At 37.1% G+C, this 26,721-nt stretch overlaps 1 protein-coding gene across 2 annotated transcripts in view; it reads left to right on the top strand.

Moving 5' to 3' along the window:
- Positions 1-26,721, top strand: part of POLA1 (DNA polymerase alpha 1, catalytic subunit) — a 204,317-nt gene that overhangs the window by 143,468 nt on the left and 34,128 nt on the right. For both annotated transcript variants that reach the window (XM_030020516.2, XM_030020515.2), the window contains exon 36: positions 16,975-17,071. In XM_030020516.2, the coding sequence (XP_029876376.1) occupies positions 16,975-17,071 (97 nt within the window). The remainder of the gene's footprint in view (positions 1-16,974; positions 17,072-26,721) is intronic.

Here is a 26,721-nt window from a genome sequence, read left to right as displayed (position 1 = left end):
CTGCTTTCCTGCTGCCATACAAGGTTGTTGTTATCTAACCTAATTTATGTCTTCCAGTCAGCTTTCAGCCTCATTCCTCTTTCAGCCTCATTCCTCATCCCAATTGCAGAAATATATAGAAGCTCCAAACAGTGAGCTAGCTATGATAAAAATGAATTTTCTGCTTGAGACAGCTCCTCTGGTTAGCTGTATTATATGTACAAAGTTATTCATTGTTGGCTATACAAATATTTTTCTTTAAATCCACACCTCCCCCAACGTTTTTCAAAATCATTTTGAACTTGTAGTGTTCTCTTGTACTTGTGTAAACCTTAACAAGAGAATTGACAGGTTTTGACTGCACACAACCAGTGCATCACCTTACAAAAAGTTATTGATGACCTAACATAGGTAATATAATCTTGAAGCCTTGTGAAGAAATAACGTATTAAAGATCGACACCCTTTGAACAGACAATTTCCACTGCAGACTTATACAGTGGAGTGAAGATAAAATTGAGTGGGATATATAAATTTGGTGAATAAAAGATGAAAGGTTGTAATGAAAAGACAATGAAGAAAAACATGTCTTTTGTAAAAGCTGTAAGAATGAGGGAAATACTAAACTTTCCCAACTGGCTCTATTTGGCTGTATTGAACTTGGCATGTATGCACCCTTACTAGTAAGAGTCTTGGATTTATCAGGAAGATGGAAAACCCTAAACAGTTTCCTGGTGGAGAGCAGAGGGCAAACAGTAGTATTTCTGAATAATTCCCTTGGTAGCCTTTGATTCAAGCACACTCTTAGCTACCTTGATCTGTGTTGCAGACCTGGCCTCTACATGAGCAGGCTCGTATTTGTGTGTCAGGGTTGCCATATCTGTGGAAATCAGCTGCCTTGCTGTGCGGAATCAGACTGAGTTTTTTAATTATATAAGATTCAAGAATAACAATGTTAAAATCATATTTTTTTAAGGAAAAAAGTTACAAGAGTAGAAAACAATAACAATGATTATTGTCATTGTATTTTGCAGTAAGTACATTTCATTAGGAGCTTTTGTCATCCTGTCTAGCTTATAAAGATGGCTAATTAGCCAATCCAACTTTTCCTAGGCCAGAAACTTTTGAGAGCTACATTTTTCCTATTACTTTTTCTAAATATTGTTACTAAATCCTCTGAGACCAGCTGCTCTGGGCAGTCTGTTCTTTCTCTACTCAGATGGAATGTCCTCTTCCTTGTTCATCTTTTTATTCCCTATAATTTGGGCACTGGGGTGCTGCATGATACTGTAAAGGGTAAGGTCATTTTTTTCCAGTCTTATTTAAGATTACATGATTGACATTTTTATTGTATGTATGTATGTATGAGTACTTTCCCTGGTCTGAAATTTCAGGTTGCTTTTTTTTGTTTGCTGTCTTTTAAATCCCAGAAATACAACTTTACTAGCTTAACAGATTCAATGTCTTAATTATTCATGATTTATGTTCCCCGTAAGATTTATTATGTTTAGCTTCCAACAAGCTTTTTATACAGTCTACATGAGGGACTTCTTTTTTCACAGGGGAAGGGTTGGAGATGCATTTGAGGGTGGAGTGGCCAAAACTGCTTATATTTTGTTAGATTTTGAGAAATCCGATTACCAGTATCTCTTAATCCACTGTTGTTCAAAGGACTTGCTTTCTACTGGAGTACTGTGATGGCAGTAACGCAAGTTCGCTAGTGGGTCCTTGCTACAGCATCAACCCACTAAGAAGCATTGGGAACCAGGAGCTCCAAGGAGAGCCAGCATCACGCCTAGTAATGGTTTTGTTTTGTTGGATCAGTTCTGAATTTCTCTAAACTACATATCACGACAGTCAGTCAGCTTAGCTGCTTTTTTTGGTTACTGAAACCTAGCTTCCTTCTCTGCTTTTATTCCTTCATGAGGTAGATTTGGCTGGCATCTAAAATTGTGTATTCAAGAAGAGGCTTGATGCAGAGAACATCACTGTGCAGTTTCAAGATGGCTCTATTTGGTATCTGATGAAAAATAATGTGGTTCCTCAGGAAGAGGATGAAATGCAGTTAGCAAAGGTTGTGAGCACAGATGAGTTAGTTAGAGGAGGAGGAGTAGTGAGTCTTTGCAATTAAGTAAGTTACTAGAAAAATTAACATGCATTCTGTTGTGACTGGGCTACTTTTTATGGGTGTGTAGGTAAATGGTGATATTTATCCTAATGGCAGTATTAGCAGTACATGACAAAGTCTACAGTTTTTTCCTTTTGACTAGAATTTTAGTAGACATCAGATCCTTCTATAGGAGTGTTATATCTGGTGAAGTTCACCTCTTTGAATGGAAACTAGTATTTTTGAGAGCAATAGCACAGTTTTATCTGACCTGTCCAGTTTGATCAACTGTTTTCACAAGCATTGCACCATAATCAGGAACCATCTGGCTGAAATTCAAGTTCAGATGTCACTAGTTCTAGCTGAAAAGTTTCTGAGATGTCTGTCCCGTTACAGAAATTCTCTGTTCCCCTCTTCCTTGTTGTTATGGGTCGTCTTTCTGTGGCGGTGCTGTCGCTACAGTTGCTGGCGTACAGAAGAGGGGAGGAAGTCTTGTGAGGAAGCTCCTTGCTTTTCTACACTCAGAGGCCATGCTCTCTTCTTTCTCAATTTATCTGCTAAATGGATTCCCACCTCTGAAACATATACATGAGTACATAGCTTGAATGTTTGTGTAGGTTTAGACTGCACTACCCATACATTCTGCCTCATCAGTAGAAAGGGGGGAGATGTTTCTGGCTTCTTAACCCTTAGGATTATTTGTTTATGGTAAGAAGGTTTGTCCTGTATCATTGTACTTCTCATTAAGGCATCTCAAGTTCTGAACAGTAAATGTTATATTCATTGATTACACATTTTAACTTCCCTTGGGGGACACAGAGTCCAGTATTTGAAGCATATGATCCAATTTCATATCAGATATGTTGAACTTCTCAAGAAAATTTTCCATGCTACTGTCTGAGAAGTTAAGTATATTTCTAGTGGATAGCTACTATTTATAAATCGTTAGACTACTACTCTGAGACGAAAGTGAGAAAATTCTTTAAAAAAGGAGTTTATTAAAACCATGAAATGAACAAAATGTTGCTCTGACCAACAGATTGCTGTTAAGGAAGGTTTTTCACAGGGGTGTTCCATGTGTTCCTGTCACAACCAGCTGCTTTTCTTTTGTCCTAGAGACAAAATATCCCTTGTACTTGGAGGTATTCATGCTATTAATAACCATACCACATTCCTCTTCCAGCTTACCCTCCAGAATTTACTCAGAAATGTGGCAAAGTAGATGCATGGTTTTCCTGTGAGGCTTGCTGTCACTTAGACACTGCTGCTGAGCTTCCTACAGACTTTCTCTGGAAGACCTGTTGTCACAAGATCTCTTGCTTTGCCCATTTGGAACCTCACAAATTACTTTTTGCCTTTTCCATTGTATTTGGTAAAGTAATATCATTTGTATTTGGTAAAATAACAAATTTAATTGTTTTGGTGCCAGGGCAAAGAAGCAGCAGGCAGTTTGCCTGTCTGTATTATTTTTAAGAGTTTGTTGTAAAGTCTGAAAGGTTAAATTTGCAGTTTCTTCACTTGTTGAATGTGAAAACTCAAAACTCCTAATGCAACCGGATAGTTCTGCCCAGACAGATGCGTATGTCCAAGGCAAAAAAAAAAGCAAACTTAATTCTAGCCCTGGAGGGAAGGGCTAGTCTTTAGAAAACTTTGGTTTTTTCTTTTTTTTAATAGATGGTGCTAGAGTATCTAGTGCCTCACTGCTTTAGTAATTTTTTATTAACACCCAACACTGTTTGTAGATGCCCTAACGTTACAGAAGGGCAGCTGAAGTTGCCAGAAGGCCTAGAGATTCACCTAATGGTATGCAGCTCTTTGCAGAAACAGAGGTGGAAAACAGGTCTTCTCTGTCCTTGTCTAATGCTTAAATACCAACAGTTCCTTTTCTGTTAGAGAATGGAACTATGGAAAGATCACTTTTTGCCACTTTTGTGAGTGTGTACCATTTCACACTTCACCCGGGTTCAGCAGAGTCCTTGGTGTCCAGGGTTTCTCTCATCTCTGTCAGAGCCATACTTGCCAGAATATACTCTCCATGATGAAAAATAATACTCCAGTCACCATTTTGCTTACTTTGTAATTGGAGCTTTTTCAATCATAGCTACTTATTGCATAGGTTGCTACCATGGTTCAACACTTTTTGCTTTTCTCCAGGAGCAAGAAACATATTTTTATTTAAACCAATATTTCTTTCAGCTACATGTAAAAATAATCACTTTGAGAGGGTTTCCCATTAGAGAAATCAGTTACTGTTTGTCACCAATCTCTTTCAGTGTGGAAACATAAAGATTTAATCCATTGAAGATGATTGTTTAAGGCAGTCTGTATTCTTAAAAATACAAGGTTTTTTTTTAACAGTTTGCAGACAAGCAGTTTTCATTTAGTGGGGATGCCTTGCTTGGAAGTATCCATTTTTCATATGTTTTGTTTAAAATTTATTTCTTGGGTCTTCATCTAAATATCTGTGGTTAGGATAACTGACAGTGCAAGGAGGAATTTTAATAATAACCTGATAGTTTAATTTGTGTGACGATAACTCACTAACAATCAGCTTGGACTCCTCACACTTGTGAGAAACAAGAAGACACCATTCAAATAATAAGCAGGGAAACTGGAAAAATGGCAGCTTCACTCTTGTGCTGCATCCCTACCCCATGTCAAGTCACCGCTTGATCATTTTCAGAGCTGTGATTATTATGCACAGAATCATTAACATTTATGAACTACATACAGAAAGTTCTACTGCTCATGTTATGAGGGTCTAGTTACAGTAAATCATGGTGATGGGCGTTTCTGGTTTTCTTTTCTTATTTTAAAACTGTGTTATGTGGGAAGCACCTGTGGGAGATAACACAGTCCCTTGTATCCATACTAGAAACAATAAACTATGACAATAAAAGGACTATGTAGATTACAGTCACTGAGCTACAGAGCTGTCTCTGTCACAACTATTAAGTTCATTACAGTTTAGTTGCATGTTTTGGGGTGTCCCATGAAAATGAATAGGTGATTTAGGTCATTCATATCATGTTGTTAGAGGATCATTTTTTAACTGGTGTGTTTACTTTCTCATGTGTTACTAAGTTTTTTCAGTAGCTCAGCCATAACTTGCTCGAACAATTTTTGAAGTTTTTGAGGATCTTCAGAATAATCCTCCAGACTGTTGTATACTTTTTTCTGAACTTTATTGAGCACCTCTTGAATGAAAATTCACTGTGGGGGAGGGCGTTGACCTACACTTTTCTCCTGGAACATACACACACACTGTTGACCTCACTCATCAGAGTGGCTGACAAAATCAAAACCTAAAGTTTTTAATCTGTGCCTGTTCTTAGGTGGACTAATTCCTTTTCTTTGTGGATAATCTCAGGGTTGGTGTCTTTCTCTCTTCCTGTTTGTACTTGCCAGTTGCAGGATGCAGGACAGAATCTCTGGTTTTTTTCAAAGCAGTCTACAAAATTGACACCAGTAAATCAGTTTTAAGCATGCATCGTCTGGTGAAACCTGTGTCACCCAGACCATTGTTAGACTGGTACAGTACCAAAGATATATGTAGAGAAGATGGCGTTAAAAAAATAAAATGCATCAAAATTATAGCGTACGTACTGATGCCAATGCCACTTTCGGTGCTGAAGAATCCATTTTGAGTTATGGAGAAGGAGATTGAAAATAACCTATGTTTCGCCCATAGGGGCATAAATCCTGCATAACATTGACTATTTGTGGAAGGAGCAGATGGCAGCATAATAAGCTATTGGAGTTGTGTCTGGTACCTAAAGTGCTGCCATTGATTTCAACCCTAGGGTAGTAGATAAAGTTGCCTTCTAAGTCATTGAGATGTGCCTTTGTATACAACCGATCTTAACATTTTGGTGCCACCCACAGAAAAGATGCTCTCCTTTGCTTTGTCATCTGCATAACATGACTTTTCTTTAGCATTTAGTAGAGAGCCATTCTATTAAAGTCTGAGAGCGCTGCTTCAGAGACATGGGATCAAGACTTGCATTGATAAAGCTGATCATGTGCACTGCTACAGATAGATGGGTGCCACTATAACCTGTTGGGCACAGTTCATCTAACCAAAACAGAGGAAGGTCTTATTTAACAGAGGAGTCACCTGTCTACATGCTGGCTCCAGAGTAAGTTAAGCAAGTTAAATAAACTGTATTGAAAGTCTATTTGCCTTTCCAGTTGGTCTTGCATAGTCTGAGAAGTTTCAGGAGTTGTTTGTTTATATCGTTGGTACCATAGAGATGGGGACTTCAGTCAATCTCTAACAATTCTGATCTTCTAATAGTAAAATGTTTCAGGGCGCATGATGAGTAGCTGAAGCATTTTCATATCTCAGCCTAGTTTCCTTATTGTCTTAACTTTTAAGAAAAATCAAGATCAATGAGAAGGAACATTGACTCCAAGTCCTTTAGAATTTACTGAAATGCCAAATTTGTTTTAGGCAAAATAGTGTCCTCTGCAGCAGATATATTCCTTGCTTCAGATTACTTAACTACTTGAGCTCAAAGAATAGCTCATTAAAAATTGCGAAACTAGGAGTTGAAGGCAGAAACCTAGCTTTTCAAACTTTTTACTCTTGCTAAAACCTAGAATTGAGGGAATGGGTCCTGAAGACTTGAGAAACGGGTAATCCAAAGCAGTATGTTTAGTTCCCTCTCTGTAAATGATACTTTTTTTTTTGTTTTCACATGCATGCTTTTACATCTAAAACATATTTAGATAAGCTTCTTTTCTTGTGTATCTAGCCTATTTATAGTGTTGTTTATTTACTAATACACCAGTTTTTAAATGCTGTACTTGTGCTTGTTGAATGATAATCAAGATTCAGTTAAAAAAGGCTTTCACAAATATTAGTAAATTATTTTGCAGAAAAGAAATGCAACGTTACCCATTTCTTAACAAAATTGAAATTTAAATAAATATGTATAAGCCAAGTTGCTTACACAGATTGCACTTTTATAGTTTATGCTTCTGGATAGCTGACAAGTGCCAAATGTTTGGGTAAAGTGTATCAATCAGTGAGAAAAGATTTTATTTCTAAAAAAGTAAATAAGAATCAAGGTTGCAAATACAGAGCTAGATTAAAATCATTTATGTAAACAGAAATATCTTACTTCCAAATTGAAACTTGTTACCTGTACTACAGTCTAGACTATGAGAACAGGACTTGTTCTATCAGCTTTTTCCATTGTTATCCATAGCATCCTGCATCTGAACATCGGAAGTGGCATCCTTCACAAGCAGACGGAAGACTCAAAATGTGCCTCAGATAAGATAATGAGGAATAACCTTTTGCTCATCCTTGACAATACACAGCCATTCTTGAACATATCAGCAGATTGCATGAAATGGTAAAAAAGCAGCCTTATACCTAGTCTGCAGAGGCCTTTAAGAGACCTTGAATAGTCTCAGGTGTGTAGTAACGGCTTCTCTCTCTCTTTGCCATGAAATAGGACTGCAGCTGATGGATGGCTGATTTGTGGTTCTGGTCTGAGCACTACCTTATGTGGATTCTTTCCCTGCAGGCAGAATTTGCTCCTAGTAAGGTGGTTTCATATATTCTTCTTGGTTGGGCCCCACTTGATTTATTTGGTTTCCAGCTGTGAGAAATGTGGGTCCTGAGAAATAGGGTATGACTGGCATTCTCCATGAGGAGTGGTTCTCCATGAGTAAGGGTAGAGGTTTTGTACGCAGATTTCAAATTTTGTTTGTTAGAAAGAACATCATGGTCTTAGACTTTCTTATGGAAATGCATGAAATTACTTGAAAGGTGAAAGAGTTCTGTTCCGTGATGAGAGTTCCCATGGATGTGCTTAGTTCTTCTGTTTCGAATAAGCAGATGACCTATAGTTAACTGCTATGAGTGCTCTTCATTCAATGAGAAGGACCATCAGTTCTCTAGAATGAGACAGAGCTCTGGAGCTGTACTAGCTTGTTCTGTAACACTTAAGGTGGATGGGGAATACTTGCCCATGGTACTTTATCTCCAGAGCAGAATGACAGCTTTGCTTTAGAGGTGTTTTTCAATTTTAATGTTGTTTCACCAAGCCTTTTCTGCTAACTGCTTCTTACCCCAGGTTGTCAAGGGTCAGATAATTCCAGAAATCCAGAAATGAGTGACTTACTTTGAAATGTAAACATGAATTTTTCTTTTTTTTTTTTTTTAAATTAGATTTGTCTTGTACACCAGGGAGGGGATATGTGTTAGTAACATATCTATATGCTGCTTATTTCAAGCAGCAATTTATTTGAAGGGTGCAAATATTCTTGGATCGGAGACTTTTAAAATACAGTTGATTTTGGGATCATGCCGGTGCTTCTCCGGAGTAATGTTCAATGCATTTGGGCAGATACAATTTTGTAGTTTTGCTTGTTTGTGCTGCTGGGTGAGTCTGGTTCCAGAGTAATATCTATCTTTCATCAGCTGTTCAGTAAAGCTCATTGGTTTGTTTTGATATGAAAATCCTCAAATGTTAGCCTTTCTGCTGTAGATGATAGTTTTGAGAATTTTTGTGCCATCCCTATCCTAAAGTACATCAGTGTATGATGGATCTTCGGGCTCCAGGGTGGTTATCCTGCAAATTCTTCAGTTATACAGTGATACTGCTTTCAGAGGAATAACATGAGTACGCTAGAGCCTCTCCAGATCCATGAGGCAGATTACAGATGAAATTAATTTTTTAAAATATATTTCGTTCATCTGATTTAGTATGCAAAGTCTTGAATTATTTGAGTAAAACCAAGTCTTGTACCTCTTTCTCCTATTGCACTGTCAGTACCAGTGTCAAGTATAGTATCCTTTGACCAGAAACCTAAGATTACAGGTGTTTGTACGCATAAGACGGCAATTGGCCATTTTGTACGTTTCGTAGGTTCAGAGGCTTTAAAATAACATGAGGGCTGTGTAGCAGCTTGAAGCTGATAGTGTGTTGCGTGGTCGTTACATGGGGATGCGTGTGGTTTCAAAGTCTGTTGAGGCAGAGCTCGGGACTGCTGAAGTGAAGTCAGAACCGTATGGCCAGTACGAACGGTCCGGGCACATCATCTCCTAAGCCATGCCCCATCGCTGTCGTAATCAATTGTCACGGCCTAAAACTCAGTCAGCAAACGTTAAAAATTTAGTAATGTGGAGAGTAACAGTACAGCGCTTGAGTTTACTAGTCAGCCCTGTTTTGTTTAGCAGGGAAGAACTGACCAAAGGGACCACCTTGATGACATGTCCTAGTGTGGGAGTTAACCACCACATTTGATCCTGTTTATCAATTCAGTAAACTTTCTGTATGAAAACCAGGTATTTATTCATTTCATTAGTCTTTTTGAGGGCTGGTTCTGGACTTTTCTTAGAATCTGGAATAATATTTGTAGAAAATATTAATATTTTTATTTTAAAACTTTTAATTTATATTTATTGTTTGCTATTGTATTTTTATTAAAATGTCTGTGTTCATATATATGTGCAGAGATACATATGTGCAGTTCATAGACATGTATACATATATGCATGTGGGCACACATATATGCAACATCTTTAGAGCTAATTTCTGTAAAATTAGTCATTGATTGCTGTTACAATGTTCTTAGAAAAAAGATACCTCAGAGCAGAGTGTGTCTGGTCTTGTTCAAGACTCAGTCACAAGTTTTATGTGCTTGTCTCTTGTATAATTGTATTAAATATTAGTAATATCAAAAATTAGTCATAAACATCTTGATGCTGAAAATTTCAGGGTAAAGAACACTTCACAATGGCATGTGTATACTGAGGGTGTGTGAGGCAAGTGATTCCCCCACCCCAGAAAAGAGTGATTCTTAGTTAAGACTTGTGTTCTTGCTTTCAGGTCTTACTGCGCTGCTCAGATGAGCTTGAGTACTGGGTACAAGGCAGAGCTCGAACCCAAAACCAAACGCAGGGGAACATACTGTCTTCCCTTGCTAGCAGTAGCTAGTTTGGCTTGCTCACATCAGCTACCATGCAGTTTGCTGTTTCACCTTGTGCCAGCTGTTGACCACACAGGGAGGCAGTTAGATCTTGCGGAGTTAGCTTTCTGCCAGATTAGAAAAGAGGTGAGTAATTTTTGCTGGATTAGTGAGTTGAATTTGGTTTACCACATGCTCAGATAAGCGGTAGAGCACACACAAGACCAGGAACAGGGGAGAGGGTTGCATACATATCATTAAAATGAGAAACTGTTTGTTAAGCACAGATGACACTCAGTCTTTTTGTTTAAAAAAACAACATATCTCCAAGGAAGAGGAAACAGGGCTTATTTCATGTCTTTGCTTACACTGCCAGCTTTAAGTAGAGGTGATCCACCACCAGTAGTGGTCCAACAGCTTCATCCCTCCATTTCTCCAGAGCTCTATAGGTAAGTAACAGCCTGTTCTGCTGGCACTTGCTGTTCATCTTGTGTCTGTGCCATATGCCTGGAGGCATCATCTTATGAATCCTCAACATAATTCATTCAGCCTCTTTGTTACAGCCAGAAATATTTTGCTTATTAAATTTCCTTCCTTTTCTCTTTTGCCATTTTCATGCCTGCTAAATCTTCTTAATAGCAAGCTACCTTTTCTCCAGGGTTTCTTCATGAAAATGTTTAGTAATAGTATTGTCAGGATCCACCCTGGAGGTGTTCTGTTAACCCCTTGATTCAGTCTGGTGCCCCTTGTCAGCAGGTGTTGTCATCTGTTCTTCACCCAGTTCCTCACCCACTTTTCTGTTCTTTTGCTGGCATTGCAGTCCAGAGTTGGTTTTTATAATTAGATCCTCTGTAATGTTCTCACTAATTGCTAAACAGGACTTAAACCAGCAGAAGTTCTTGTCATTTCAGTTACTTAATGGGAAAAAAAAAAAAAAATCTTATAATGTACAAGAATATCCAGTCTTCTGCTGTGGGTTTTTTTTTTTCCTACTGACCCCTGCATGTATTTGGAAGAACCTCTTCTTTCATCATACAGTCCATGTTAACATAAGTACTAGGGGAAGTTTCATCATATCCAAATACTGCCACATCTGTTTCAGTTTCCTTTTACTTCTTCAGTAGACTCTGTGAGTCATAATCACTGAAAAAAAACAGTATTGATTGAGGGGGTGGACAGTTTGGAGGGTTAAGAAGGAAACCACACACCCCCCCACACCTTGCCCACACACCTCCCCATTTAGTTTATAACCAATGTCAGGAAATGTGGTTACCAACCATCTCATGTTTTTAATGGAATTGGGTGTAAGTTTTCAAAAACTGATTGTATGCTAAAGCATAAAGGCTGCAATTTAGATGCACTTGTATTTCACCTTCTTTGTTTTATGTGAAGTAGTTATTTTAGGTGCAGCGTTTATTTCAGCCTGTTCGACACAGACCAGCACTGTGTTTTAACTAGGTTTTGTGATGCACGAGAAGACCAGACTTCAGTACACATCAGCATTGGTACAGGGCGAGGGGTACGCGTGTTATGAGTATTTAGTGTAACATTAATTCACACTTCACAAGCTCTTTTTGTGCAGGAGTCTGCCTTCAGAATCTGATGGTGCTTAGAGGCTGTGTGAACCTGATGCGATGCAACTGCCCTGGTTTTACAAAAGAATGTGTGAGGTGTGTAAAACACAGTCTTACACTTCAGTGTATTGCCTTGAAATCATTGTAGCGTGGATAGCATTTGGATATATAAACATCCACAAAGCTGAGCTATGCCCTCTTTTTGAAAATAGAAATTGCTGCACAGAAGAGACATGATGGAAAATGTGTACAGTCTATACAATCTTCCAGCAGTAGATTGAGACCAGTGGCACTTCCCCGAAAAATAAATTACCCGAAATTTGCAGCACATTCATATTCAATTTCATCACAGCAGATGCTCATTAGTATGTTGTTATTAATTGGTATTCACTTTAGGTTTTGTTTAAAATGAAGATAATAATTAGGTTTTAATTACTGCATCTTTCTAAGGGGGGAGGGGAGGAAATGCCTCTCAAAGCACTGAAGTATTTCCTGTACGCTTTGCTCCGTTACATCTAAGCCTTGAAAGAGTCTGAGACACATTTTTCTGCCAAGAGACTTCTTTTCTATTTCCTTCTCTTTCTTTCCTGTTTTTAAAGTATTAAGAACTAGTTCTAAAGGATTTATTTGATGGACATACTGAATCATATCACAGTAGTAAGAGCCACTGTTCTTTCTAATCAAATTACCAAAAAGGCTTTTCACAAAAGTAACTCTCAAGCAGCTGATTAATGAAGTGGTGCCACTGTTTTGTATTATAATTAATTGAAGTAATACAAATAACTTTTGTAGCCTGTGGAAATTATCTCCTTTGCAAAGCAGTCTAACAGAGTTAGCAAACTAGAAGGGGGACGTTTTTGTGGTTTTTTTAATTTCTTGTTGCCTTTGTCATCCATAAAACCATAGGTGACACAATGTAAAACAGTAAATGACAAAGAATACAAAATAACACCACCACAGAGAGGGCTGGAAGAAAGGGGAGAGTCAGGTGCAGAAGAAAGCGAAAGGGCAGAAAAAAATGAGAATGCAGAAAAGAATTAAAGGGTCATGAGTGTGGTGGGATTATAGAGAAGTATAGGAATTTGGGAGATGCCAAAGAGTAAATAAAAGACTTCAATCTACTATAGAGGAATATGAGTAATCTAAAAAGCATCACATCTTACTTTGGTTAATACAGGAATTCACAGCAGTTCAAAGAAAATTAATCTAAGTAGGGGCATTTAGTTTTCTGGCCTGTTCAAATGTGCACTGTCAAGATACGGAGGTTTTACATGCTGCTTAAAAGGTGTTTAGTAGAATAGCGCTGTATCTAGGCAAGGAAAACATCAGAACTAGAATCACAAGTTCAGTCTTCTGCTACCTTGCTGTTGTGAATATCTATCAACTTTTACTTCTGTTTATTTTTCCCTTTTTCCTTTCCTCAGACCTTTCTTACCTGGATTCTCTAGGTCACCATGCTGCCCTTAGCTACTGAATGGATTTTAAAGGTTGGTGTGTTAGTGGCTCACTCAGGCACCCTCTTAACAGGATGGAGGAGACTGAGGCATCTCGACTGAAGTTCCTTGGGATGCCGTCTAAAAGAGCCAGCACTGAGGGAGGGGGCTTCTAATTTCAATACCTAAATGCAGCTGCCACCAACCTTTCTTCCATAACAGAAAAGCTGGTGAGAGGTAATGCATCTTAAGTTCTCCTCAGGGACTGTGTTTAGGGTAGGAAGATGGTTGCCAGTGGTTAAATCTTTCCAGGTCCCCTTACTTTCAGAGATTTGAGCTTTGGCATTTCTAAAAAAAGAGGAGGAAAGGTGGACACTGGCAAATTTTCCACTCTCTCTGCGGAAGATTAAGAAAACCAAGTTCAATTCTCTGTTCTTGCCAGAAGGATTGCAAACCTGTGTCTGCTTCTTCTGGAAAAAGCCCTTGCTCACTGACTACGCTGTTACGGAGCGAGAGAGTTGGGATCATTCTCCATGTGAAATTTCATTTTGATGTGGAAAAAACGCATCATAGTTTGCTGGGCCAGAGAGAGGTGGAGTGAGCCCACCGGGGCACCCTGCTCTGGACCTGAGTTTTTAGGCATTTGTGAGACAGGAGAAGAGATGCTGCTACCCTTCAGTCCAGCGTCTTGTTCAAACATCGGCAGCTGTAGGGACAAGACAGATGCTAAGTTAGTCATTGCAGTCAAGCAGGGTAGACTTGGGCACGTGTGGAGATACAGCTGACCTTCAGGGACTGCAGAAATACAAATGCGTTGTGCCTGTGAAGTCTCCTTTCCTAATGTATGCCCCAGTGAGCGTTCCCTGGTGTGCGTGGTAGCTAAGCGAGTTGATTTTCTTTTCATGACTGAGCATTCTGTACCCTAGTTTTGTTCTTAGGCATCGGAAAATTTGCTTTTCCAGTGTTTCTAATTCACCAGTTCTGTTAAGAAGACGCCATCAGTTTCCTATTACATAATCTGTGTAATCTTAAATTCTTCTTGGGAAGGCAGCTTGGAGATTTGCAGTTGGCCTCCTGATGCTACAGGAAACAGTTCTGCAATCATATTAAACCTAGATTTCTTTAAATCAATATTTTGTTGGGCAAGCACAATGAATTTTTTTATTACATCTGTTTTTTCTTATTAGAAGCTTATTTTTTCTGTCAAAGGAGTGAATAACTGTGCTGAATGCAAACCGTATACCTTTAGTTCCTTCATCTGTTTATTGCTGTTTTAAATGTAATTTAAAAAAAGAAAAAAGTTTGGTTGCATGGAAGCTGTCAAAGAAGCAGACTTATCTGCTGAAGTCAGTTCTTAATGAAATCAAGAAATAAAACATCATGGAACAAATAAGAACTTCAAACAGAGTTTTATTTTCATATGCTCACCACTCAGTCTTTCATGGGAAGAAAGAATGCATGAATGATTATACAAATGTAGCCCAAGTTCTTACCATGATTTTAGGGGTGTCAGGTTTTCTTTACGCAAAAAATTCACCATTAAAAGTAAAATATTACTTGGGTTTAAAGTTTTAGGGATTGGGCTTTTTTCCCTTTTTTTAAAGCTACAGGTTATCAGAAATTAAGGAAATATAAGAAGTGATGATATAAGTAATTCCTAAAGTCCTTTTAAATTAAGGTACCTCTTCCTTGGATTCATCAGTATGCCACAATTTTCATACTTAATTGCATGAAAATCTTCAAACCCTTTTGTTTTCCACCAATTGCTAATTGTAAGATGTGGCAGGAAGCTAAAGAGAAGGAGATACTAGCACATTATCAGTAAAAAAAAATTTGTGTGTATGCATATATATCTGTCTATGTGTGCATGTATACATTTTTACATACTGATTTTTGTATTTTCTTTATCCATTTAAGCAGTGACTTTCAATTAGCCTGCCTACTAATATCAGGTCACTAAACTCTATAGCTGATGCTTTATTCTTTCATGTGGGTTGTCATTCGTTTGCTTCAGTTGGCTGGCAAAGGTTGTTGTATATCCATTACCAGCAACACAGCACTTTGCATTTCTGAATTGACAAGCAGCTATATTGACCTAGCGCTTATTATGGGTCAACAGCTGCGTTAACCGACGGAAGGACTGAGGGGCAATTAAAATGAATTGGCAAAAATATATCTTCCTAATTTACTCCAATTTGTTATTTATGCTAACATTGTATGGCTTCTATGGTGACACTAAACAGAATGGACCCAATAATGGCAATTAACATAAAAATATAATGGCTAATCAAATTGACAGCAACTGTTTCTCATCATCTCGACACACAATACATTATCAAAACAAACTATTATGAAGGAGGTAATTTCAGTGTTCTATTCAACCTGCTTCATGTGTGCAGTCAGGGAGATGTGTACCAGCAATTACAGCTGAATCTAAAAAACTAAACAAATAACTTAATCGCTGTCGTCCTCCTTTTTTCTTCTTCAGGAAGCAGTAATCAGGATTTACTAAAAATAACTGGTGTATAATAGTATAATGATGATGCATATCGTAGAATAGCTAATAAGGAATAAAATAAGCTTCTGTGTGTCTTTTTTTAAAATAGGTTCACATGAACTGGAAAAAAGTATACTGTTAAAATATACAAAAAATAACTAAGCAGTAGTAACAGTTGTCAAATGTCTCAACATGAGTTCCTTAATAGTTATAGATACTTTATAACATGTCAGAAGAAGTGTAAAATTAGCTGAATTTAGTAACAAAGCATGGCTTGATTGGGTAGAAGAGTGAAAAGCTAAGTTAAAGCAGAATTCCAATAAGCAGAAATAGTTTACCAGTTGCTCTTCCACTGTATTTTCAGGATTGTTCCTTGTGGTATACTGAGTTGCAGTTTTACGTTGGTCTAGCCACATTCTTCACTGGTTTTATAGCTCATCAAGAAAATCTTCAAGAGTTCATACATATCCACATGTGCACTAAGCGTATTAAAACAGACACTACTTCTGCGTTTGATGCTGTTACGGTTATCTCATTCTTAATTAGGATTTTTGTAATGCACAACTCTTCATACCACTGTTGGCCAATATTTGAACTCCAGTATCTTAAACAGCAGGGACTGGAATGTGGTTTTATTGAACAAGAGTTCAAGATTAACTTGAAAGGGTTTAGTTCTAGCGTGGGCAAGATGGATCTTGTGTCTATTCGAGCAATCTTCTACTGCACAGGATGGTGACAGCGGTATGAACGCATACAGGCATGTACTTTTGAACGAGAGGAATAGCACAGAGGCTTGACGTCACTGACATTCAGAGCATTTAATTGAACATCTTATTCCACATGTACACACCTGCAGATTTTTGAACTAGATGTGTGATTACTAACATGCAGTAGCCTTCACAGATGTGTAGAGCAAGGTGATGCCATAGCTGTAAAGGTATATATGCACCTGTTCTTAGTTGAATGGCATGTTCACAATTTATGTAACCACAGGTGTGTGTCTGTGGGAAGGGAGGGAATACAGCCAAACACCTGTATTCATCAAAAATATACATTAATTCTTTTTCTTTTTTGAGGTCATTGCATTGTACAGTATACTAAAGCACGAAAGTTATTCCTTTGTCCCATCATTCTTATGACTTTCATTTTGTTGCTAAAGCACCATTGTGATATGTGTGTCTATAAGAATGGATAAATGCAATTTATGTCTCTGTAAGAATGGGTAAGTTTAGTATGATTTGTATAAATGCTTGGTGTAAATTGTGAGAAGAGTGTAGTAAAGAGATTTTGCAGCATAATAATAATAATAATAATAATACTTCCAAAATCTGATGTGAATGGAACATATAAACTGTTAGAAAAAAACAGAAAGAATCACCATTTCATAGTGGACTTAGAAGTGGGTGCAAGAGACGCACTTTTGAGTTGGGTTTTTAATTACTGTCTTCTTACATTGCAGTATTCTGATAAGGCCCTGTACACTCAGCTCTGCTTTTACCGGTACATTTTTGATGTGGACTATGCGATGGATAAAGTGATTCCTGAAGATGATAAAGGTAAGTTTAAGTTTTTAATTAGTTAACTATAGTTTAATAGCAACTTACATGCTAGAAACTAGACCTATGCATTTGTACTGTTCAAATCTGAACTACGAGGCTGTAATCTAGAACAGAAAATAGAAGAAAGTAGGAATTTAGGAATCCCCTGTAAGAGGAATGTGTTGTGTTGGAGTTAACCCCTTTAAGAATATAGTATATGTCTCCTTTCTTTTGAAGCAACTGTGCTTTGGAAAAAGTGCTTTTCTTGCATGTTACACCATTAGAGAAATCTCTTTGCTTGAAGTTTGAAGGACACATCAGCTTCAGTAAATAGATTAATTAAAACGTATGTATACAATATCTAAAAGGAAAGCCAATTAAAACTTATGTTCAACTATTAATATTGAAGAGACACTTTTTATTAGGGAGAAAATAATGGCACAAGAAAAGCAGTAATGCTAATTGTCTACAAAGCTCTCTTAAATATACAGATTAAGCTCATGTTAGGAAGATTTTTTTTTTTTCTCCTGTTCTTCCAATTACCATAGCATTTCGGAACTAAAACATTTCTAAGCTGTAATGGATCCACGGGTTTTGTGCAGCTAAGTGATTTTCAAGCTGACAGAAGAGCATTTCTGGGCTAATGTTTGGCCAACTTGGAATTCTGAATAAAGCCGCGTTTGGGTCCCACTATTGAAGCGCATTGTCCACCGAGAGCACTTCCACCACATCCTCTGTGTGGTTCTGGTGGTGCCTGTGAAGAAAAGGTGCTACCGCTGGAGAGTACTGCTCTGATAGCTGCTCTGCTCTGACGGTCTTCCTCACCCCTGCCCTGTGTCACCAGCTGGGTTGCTGGGTGATGGAAAGAGACTAAACAAAACTCAATCTTTCTAAGTGTTATTTTGATAAGCCTTAGATGAAAATCAAAATAGAGTAACCTCTTAGCTAAAAAGTACTCAAATAAGCCAACAGTCTGGTTTTGGCCTGTTGTACGTAATGTTTCCTCTTTCAGAGGTTCTCGTTTCCTTTCCTAATCCCTCTAAGACAGTGAACTCAGTCTGATGCTTGCACTTCAGAATAACTTTGTACATCAAAGAAGGTCACGCTGTATAGCCATCTCAGTCTACTACAACTGTGCAGGTGTACTGAAGGAATCCTATATGGTGGATGCTACTGCTAGCTGAAACCAAATTACTTTGTGTGTAGATCTCTTGCGTAATACAAGGACATAAGAGTAGGAGAGGCTGCATGGGTGATCACATCCAATCCACTGCTACTGCAGACCACCACATCTTTAAGGACTGCAAGTTTATGGCACTTCATTTTGAAACCTGTGGGTGGTTCTTGCCCTTCCACTGCTGTTCAAGATGTGTTTCAGACTCTCGTTCTATGACAGCTGAAAATTCACTATAATTTCCTATTCTAACTTCTTTGTGGGTGGTTTGTGTCCATTCACGAAATGTTTATTTATTTCCCTTCCCTGATGTTCTCCACTATGCTTGTGGAAACAGTGGTAACATCTCTATTTTGTTTTAAGCTAAGGCAGAGAAGCTCTCAGCTTTCTTTAGGAAAAATTGCTCTCTGCCGCATGATCCTTTCTCTTAGCACCTTTCTGTGCAGTCTTTTCTAGGTTGAATTAGTCTTTGAGTATGAGAAACTAGAAATTACGTGGGTTTTTAGATGGTATCTATCCAGTGTCTTGTACACTGGATCTGTACATTTGCTGGAAGTACCTCTGCTGATGCTTTCTTAAGTCACCTATGCCCTGTTCATAGCTGTATCATATCATTAACTTGTAGTTAAGTAATAATAGAAATCTTGAGGTTTGAGGGGGGTTTTTTCCCTCCTGTCATTTTGGAACCATGAGTTCATATCTCGGGTTCATGGCATTTTGTTTTACTTTAATTTCCTTGGTTTCATTCATTTTTGACTGCTTAATCTCATTTGTAATTTTGGTCTTCAAGGTTAACGAATTATCTCTAAAAAATAGTATGGTGGCTTCTGCATTCGCATAATTTCCTACCTTCTGCATTAATCAGAAAATGTTTATTGGACCCTCACCGCTAATTGGAGAGAGTTCAATAAAATTAGTTGCCAGAGTAATTCTCAAGGAATTGTAAGAACTCTGCTAGGATCTTCTGTTGTTCTCTTGGACAGTTTGCCTTTCTATATGGTATATTTTTATCTTTTTCTTAGCTATTTGAAAGTTACTGTATAATCTTCAGCCAGCCAGTGATTTCAGTCTTGGTGCTGCAGCAGGTGTTAAGGCCAGATAAATTAGATCTGCTAGTTTTCCTTTGAAAATTGATTCTCTTCAAAGAGACTAACTAGGTGAGTCTGGTAAACCTATGTACAATTTTGTCCCATTTTTCAGATATCTTTTGGGAGGAAGTCATCTTTCTGTTGTTCTAAAATGCATGCAGAACTTGAGGATAATTACCTATGGCTGTTTGGGTCACCTTTTTATTTTATAGGTACCAGAGTTCTGTTTTCTAGTAATATATGTTACTGATTTGATATACTTAATTTAAAACTCTGTAGGATTGAAAGGATTTTCATATTCCAACTTCCATGTAGTTGTGAAGTGGAAGTTTGGTGAACTCCCCTTCATAACATGAAGCTCATTTTTATTCTTCCACAGAAGCCAAAAAATTTTGTTTCCATGCCATCATTCACAAGCCATTCTGTCCTTGACCTGTGATCAGCATCATTGCTTTTATCAAAAACAGTGGCAAAGTTTTAATTCAGGTTTTGTTCATCTTCAGTGTTTTCAGTCTCCTCTTTGCTTTTTCTGTGACTAAACCACTTATTTACTGTTGTTTTGATTTTGGTTTGGGGAGGTTTTTTGCTTTATTTTGGGATGTTGTTTTTCAAAGCCTAAATTGCATGGACTTTAGGCAATTCTAACTTTTATTGCCATTTTTCCTGCGTTTTTAAAGAGCAGTTGTTCTTCTGTGTAGATTCTGTTTATTCTTAATAGCAGCTTTAGGTTGTTACTCATCTTGGAGTACTCTTCTATAAAAAGGAAGATTTTTCAATGGCTGGAGATTTAAGATATAAATGTGTTTTCCACCATAGTTTGAAAGAATTCATGTCTTCTCTCATTCAGGACCTTGAGATTTTGCTACTAGTTCACATGTGTTTTCTACACTTGGCTCTTCAAAATACAGAACCTTAATTACAGAACGGGTTTTGTTTGTTCAGCTATTTATATTGAAGGTCCATACTATTTATTGAAATGGAATCTAAAATAATAATTGTGAAATCAGTGGGAGTTCAAAAAGACATTCAACCTGCTTCCTTTTCCTGCAAGAGGATCAATACCATAGCCTACTTTTTAAAGATAGGCAAAATTTAAAAAACCTTAGGTGATGCAGGTTCTACAACCTGTCAGGTTTTACAACCAGTTTCTTCTGGTGCTTCACTGTACTTACTATAGAAAGCTCTTTATGTCTAAGATGAAGTTTGCTTTCTGAAGCTTAATCTGTGCACTATGGGTGATCGCATATTTTCTTTAAGCTCTTAGAGTTTTGCATATTTGAAACCTGTATGCTATCATCTAAGTCTTTCAACTACAAACCTGAATTTTTTGGAGGAACAGGGGAAGAGTTTTCCAGTTCTCTGCATGTGTTTTTTATAGACCTTCAATAGGTCAGATCTGTCAGAGTGAAATATAGCAGAAGGGTTCATTAACATGCTTTGCAGACCGTTCTTCTGTTTATTTAAACCAGTATGGTGTTTACAACATTTGCAACAACACTGTTCACGCATGTTTCCTTTGTGTTCTCCTATAATCGTTGTATACTGTTGTTGGTCTATCTTTTCCCTGTAAGAATCAAAAATAAGCTGGTTGGTCTACATGATGCTTTATTGTTTCAGTGACTGGTGAATTATACCATCCAGGAATATCTGGATTATGTAGTTATGGGTCTTTAGTCCTATTATTAATAGTAGCATTTATCCTCCAAACAAATGTTTCCATTCCAGTTCTGAAATTCTTTGCTGTCTTTCTAAATTAGGAACTGTTGCACAGTTAGTATTGGGTCAAAAACCAATTTAATTTTCAGTATCATATGACAAAACCCCTAATTTACAGATACCAATAGTAACATAATGGCTGTTTGTTCTGAATTATTTTTTAATTGGGAAAAGAGAAAGTGCTCCATTGTGACTAGTAACATACTCAAAATGTATTCAGCACTTTCTTACACTTAGTTTTTCAGAGCTGGCTTGTGGGTTTAGCCAGACATTGCTACCTAGCTGAACAGTCTGAGCAGTAAGAAGCAACAGGAGTAGGAAAGTAGTAGCATTCTCTGTTCATTTGGATGAAAAAAGGACAGGTAACCTATCACTGATTTTAAACACATGATGTTTAAATACAGGAGTATGCTTGCTCTGTATGCTTTAACTTCAGAAATGGAAACCAGTGTATTTTTCTGGCTATGTCATCAGGAGATCAAAATAGAGTGTAGTAAGCTTTAGATCATTATTCCATTCAAATATTGGTATTGTTAACTATTCAAAGATATTACTGTTTTCATTTTGCTTCTACTGTAAAATGAAAACCTTTAAAAACGAAGAGAAATGGAGCCCACATAAAGTCAGTACAACTGCTCTGCCTCACGCAAATGTCTCTAGTTCAGTTCCCCCTCCGGGCATCAAATAGAAGTCTTCTTGGGAGATAAGAATGCTGCAGTATCCTTACTCACAATGACTGCAGCATTATTCCAAAAGCATTAATATCACTGAGGTTGTTGATGGTGCTGCAATCGTTTTAGAGAAATAGGATCCTGGTCATAGGATTTTTTCTGTTCCATACTGTAGAATGGGACTGAAAGCCACCACCTTCGCCACCGTCCCATTTCTAAGAGAGGGAAGGTCACAAATGTTGTTCGCAAGGCATTTAAGTATTTTCAGGGACAGAAATTGCAAAGATGCTGCAGTTTATTCTTTCACAGAATATTTTCAACTATTGAGCCCATAGTTACTGGATTCTGAAGAGTGTGGGCATATCCGTTTAATGGGTAAGCAGAAGAAAGTGAGGATGGGAGGAAGACAACTTTGAGAAAAGTGGTTGAATGTTCCTGTTTGTTAGGAAGACCTACATTTTCAAATTATATGCCACTTTGTGGAAATAGAATATAATTGTTTTGATCATATACTTATGGGCTGTGGTTTTGTAAAACCAAATGCATATTCAGAGGATATTTTCACACTTTTATCGCAGCTTTGTGTGTGCCCCACTCCACCCTTCCATGCAAACACCAAAAGTGCCTAGTTTACTTTATGGATGAATAAACTGCAAAATTGTGTTGGGAAAAATGAAACTCTCCTAAGCTGTGTGACCTAGACATACAACCATAAAATTCAGCTCTGAGTATTTGTGTGAATCCTATTGTTTCACTGTTGGGTGTTTCTCCCCAGTATGTTCATGGTGTGCCAAATAGCAGGTTGAAGTGATTATTTTAATTTTTTTTTATAACTCTTTGAAGGAAGACAGTTTATAACGGGGATGTTGGCAGAGCTGTTTGTCAGTGTGGTTTACTGCATGTCCTTCTGTCAGCTGGTGATGGTGGCGAGACTGAAGGAGGGAGACTGACTGCAACTGGGGTTGAAAGGATGGGCCTGAGCAAGGAGGTGGTCCTGCTCCGAGATACAGTGTGGAGGTTCAGGCAGAGAAAGGGAGGAGAGCCGGCGTGAGCTGGAGCTGGAGGGATTGTATTGTATTGTGTGTGAAGCTAGTGTAAGGAAATGGAGACTTCTGGCATCAGAACGAGTTGCCACATTTTTATCAATGTACAAGCAAGAAGACTACAAAAAAGTACTTGTTGCAATAAATAGAAAAGGGGATGTAGTTATCTACGTGCGCTTTCCAGGGGAAGATAAGGAGAAATCATATAAATAACCTATGTGCATACGTGTGTATGCATTTATTTTTAAGATGGCAACAGCTGAAACTTGGCATATCTCTTTTCAGAGAGTACAGTTCAATAAACAAAGCATTTCTGTTCGCGTCACATCTCCAGACGCTATCGCTAAGGCTTCAGTTCACTATAGTGATCTTTACAACCAAGCAAACAAATGCTTCTCTGCACATTTGCTGTCAAGTACTTTGTCTTCCAATCATGTTGTTTTGAAGAGATTGTAAAATAATAATTTTCAAGAATTTAATCTTTGAGTATATCTTCAAAAGCACTTGTTCATTTTTCCTTAATGTGTTGTTTTGAAGAGGAAGATTTCTGAACATTTTTTAAAATTTGAGTCACTGTTTCTTGAGTATTTTAAGTCTCACTAACTTTTTTGAAAGCAAAAACTATTGAAAATTATTCAGTGTAGGTTTTATGAACCTTCTGAAGTAATGTATGGGTAGTTAGCTGATCTTTAAATCTTAAGTTACCCTCCCATAATGATCATACCTTTTTTTATTGCTAGTTGGACATTTTTAACGTCTTAAGTGTAACTTTTTCTCTATTTCTGCTCGTGTGGTCTTTTTGTTAAACCTACAAAATCTAAGTAAACCTCTCGGAGTTACAATTTGTAAGAGTTATTTTCTCTGCTTGTGAATGAAATAAATGGAAGTAATGAGTTAAAACAGTTACGATATGTCCACAACGTGGGAAATCTGTGGCATGACAGTGGGAAATCTGTGGCATGACAGGAGTGCATTTACTGTTGCTCATACCACTAATAAAATGGGTTTGATCAATGAAGACTTTTTTTCCTTGCACATTGTATTAATGTTGTAGATGGGATGAAGTAGTGGCTTAACTAACTTCTGACTCCTCATGAATTGGAGTGGTTATTTGATCTCTTCAAATAAATATCCTGCTGCTACTGATAGTTTTTTTCTTTATGGGGGAAAAAGTGAACAGAAATATCTTCTAATTTGCTCTTCAGGATTTTTTTCCTACTTAAGTGTATAGACACATGCCAGCTTGCTATAATCCATGCAGTGGTGTAGTCTATCTAATATCATCTACCTCCTTTATCAGTTCTCTTGTGAGTTTCTCTAAACAGAAAATATTTTTTAAAGCTCTTTTTTCTTCACTGTTTCTTTTTTATCAGCAATGCTCTGACATTTTTCTTATAGAGACCTTTTTCTTTCTGGTTTCATCTCTGTTAATGAAGATTGGGGTTGTTTTTTGATGGGAGGCAGTTCTGTTGTTTTTATTGTTAAATGCAAGTGAGAAGTGACAAGGCTTCTTTCTTCTAATGACTACTGCTTCTCACAGCAGTAAGCTCTTTCCTCTAGTGGAAAGTGCAAGACTAGCATGTTTTTCTTTTTAGAAGACCCTTAAGTTTGATGGATCTGGCAGTGTACTCAAAAAAAAAAAAAAAAAAAAAAAAGAAACCAACCCTGGCTTTTAAATACCAGAATTCTGACGTCGATGCTAATTTTTTTTTTAATTATTTTAGTAGAAATTGGAAATATAAATATAAACAATTTAACTCTGTATAATCCATTCAGTATACATGTGCCTAGACATCAGAAGGATAATGCAAAGCTAAGGCTTTAAGGAGATTTTTAAAAAGATACAATTATCTGTATGATTTTTAAGTCTCATAAGAAATGTATTTTAGACCTTGCCAGTGATGGCTCATAATCACTTTGATATTTTGAGGAAAATGGTAGCTTTAAACAGATGATACAGAATTTATTTTTAAAAATGTATTGTGCTTATACAGTTGATGGCTTTTATTTCCATAATGTTTTTTACTACATAATTATACATCTTAATTACGTAATTACCGTCATAATTATTATGTAATTACATGTAGTTCCACTAATTACAAAATCAGGAAGTGTAATTATCTACTAAAAACTTTCTGAAATCTTATTTGTTCACTAGAGATTATTTAAAAGACCAGTGACCTACTGAAGATGGTGTACAGTGTTGTACATAACACCGGCTCTCCTTTTCCCTTTCTTCATGGCCAGTACAGTTTGAGAGGGTTCTGGAAGGACTTTCATGTCTTTAATTACGATTTCCCTCAAAATTAGGTTGGAAACCTTGACTGTATTGCCTGCAAATTTGGAGCCTCTTAATTTTTGCCATGGATACCTTATATCTTTAAATTGAAAGACTCTGTAGCTGAACTTACAGGAAGATGCATGGTTTCAGTTAACACCTTTGTAACTTTATTATTTGTATTTTGGTTACAGGTATCTGGTGCAGGTATTGGGTGTCAGATGTTTGGAAAAGTATTGTTTATGGCCATGTATGTGTGGAGTGAAACCTTGACTCCACAAAAGACAGGGGGAATGCAGCTGATTTCTCATGGGCCCAAGATTTCTTTTACTGAGTAAAACTGCTTTTTAAAAATTTGTTTTCCCATACCAATATACCTTCATGTCTGTATGCTGACTTATTGCTTGCTATTGCACATACTTGGTTATAAATTTGTCTAACAATGCAGTTTGAAACCAAAAATGGTTTACAGCATGTTAGAGAAGAGAAAGTTAATATGCAGGACATTTTATGGTTCATTTGTCCTGATATTTCATTAAAACTGGGCAGATAGAAACTCTTTTTTCTATATGTTAAATAAGTCATGTGCTACCTTGGGTAGATTGAATGAAGAGAGTATTGTGAAGTGTTAGATTTGGTGATTTTTTTCATTCTGTAACACTTATGTATCAAAATGACATCAGAAATATGAAGCTTTCTCTCACACTCATTGTGACAGCAAGCATGCATTTATTATGTCACAGTATTAAAGCAAACCACCAAGGGGCGAATACTTTCAGTTACAGAAAACAGAATTCATGTGAAAGGGATGATGTAAAAAAGTGATATTGTGATTATTATCACAATTTGTGATAATAATAAAAAGGAATAAAATTGTAATGTCTGTGTCGGAAGGGAAATGGTGAAATAGAAACATAAAGAAAATGGAATATTGAAATTTCTGTGGAACGCCTCAAGATTAATACTGTGTTGCACGTGTATTGGTGCGTAATTTTTCTGTGCTTATTACATAAGGCAACTCTTCTACTGTATACTTGCCAAAAGCTATTTTAAGCTCCCAAACTTGGCTTGGGTCTGCAGGTGATGTGAGTCTCTCATCTTCTTGATGTTAAATGTAATGACCTCAACTCGCATCTGCTAAGCATACTAAGGAGAATTTGTCTCCAAACTAGTTTGAATTATATTGACCTTTAAAAGAAACACAGAGAGTCATTATTTGAGAACACAGATTGTGAAAACAAGATCCTTATTTGATCTCCAAGATTTAAATTAATGCTGCAAATAAAATTATTTTAATTATTATACTTACTGAAGTATAATAACTGCACAGGAGACATTTCTTTTGAAATATCTTTCTGTATCCTTAACAAACAAAGAATTTATATCAAAGACATGATGAAAATACAGTTCTGTTCTTTTCTCTAAGAAATGGATGGAGCTAAATTCTTTTCTTTATTAAGGACTAGAAGGCCATGTAGAGAAAAGCATAATGGAAAAATATTTGGTTTATTCCATAGGGTACACAAAAATTGTGCATGATACACATATAAAAATGCAGCACAAGACAGAGAAGGGTCTAAATGCAGCTTAAATTTGGTTTATTAAGTCAAAAAATACTTCCCTTCATAAAGGAGTATATTACGTTTTTGTCATCTCTCCATCAGAAAAATGTGGTGGTATTAACCAATCCAGATTGAT

Source organism: Aquila chrysaetos, chromosome 7, assembly GCF_900496995.4.
Source record: "Aquila chrysaetos chrysaetos chromosome 7, bAquChr1.4, whole genome shotgun sequence".
NCBI classification, from domain to species: Eukaryota; Metazoa; Chordata; class Aves; order Accipitriformes; family Accipitridae; genus Aquila; species Aquila chrysaetos.
Note: the sequence above shows the minus strand (reverse complement) of the source record. Positions and strands in the feature narration are given on the sequence as shown.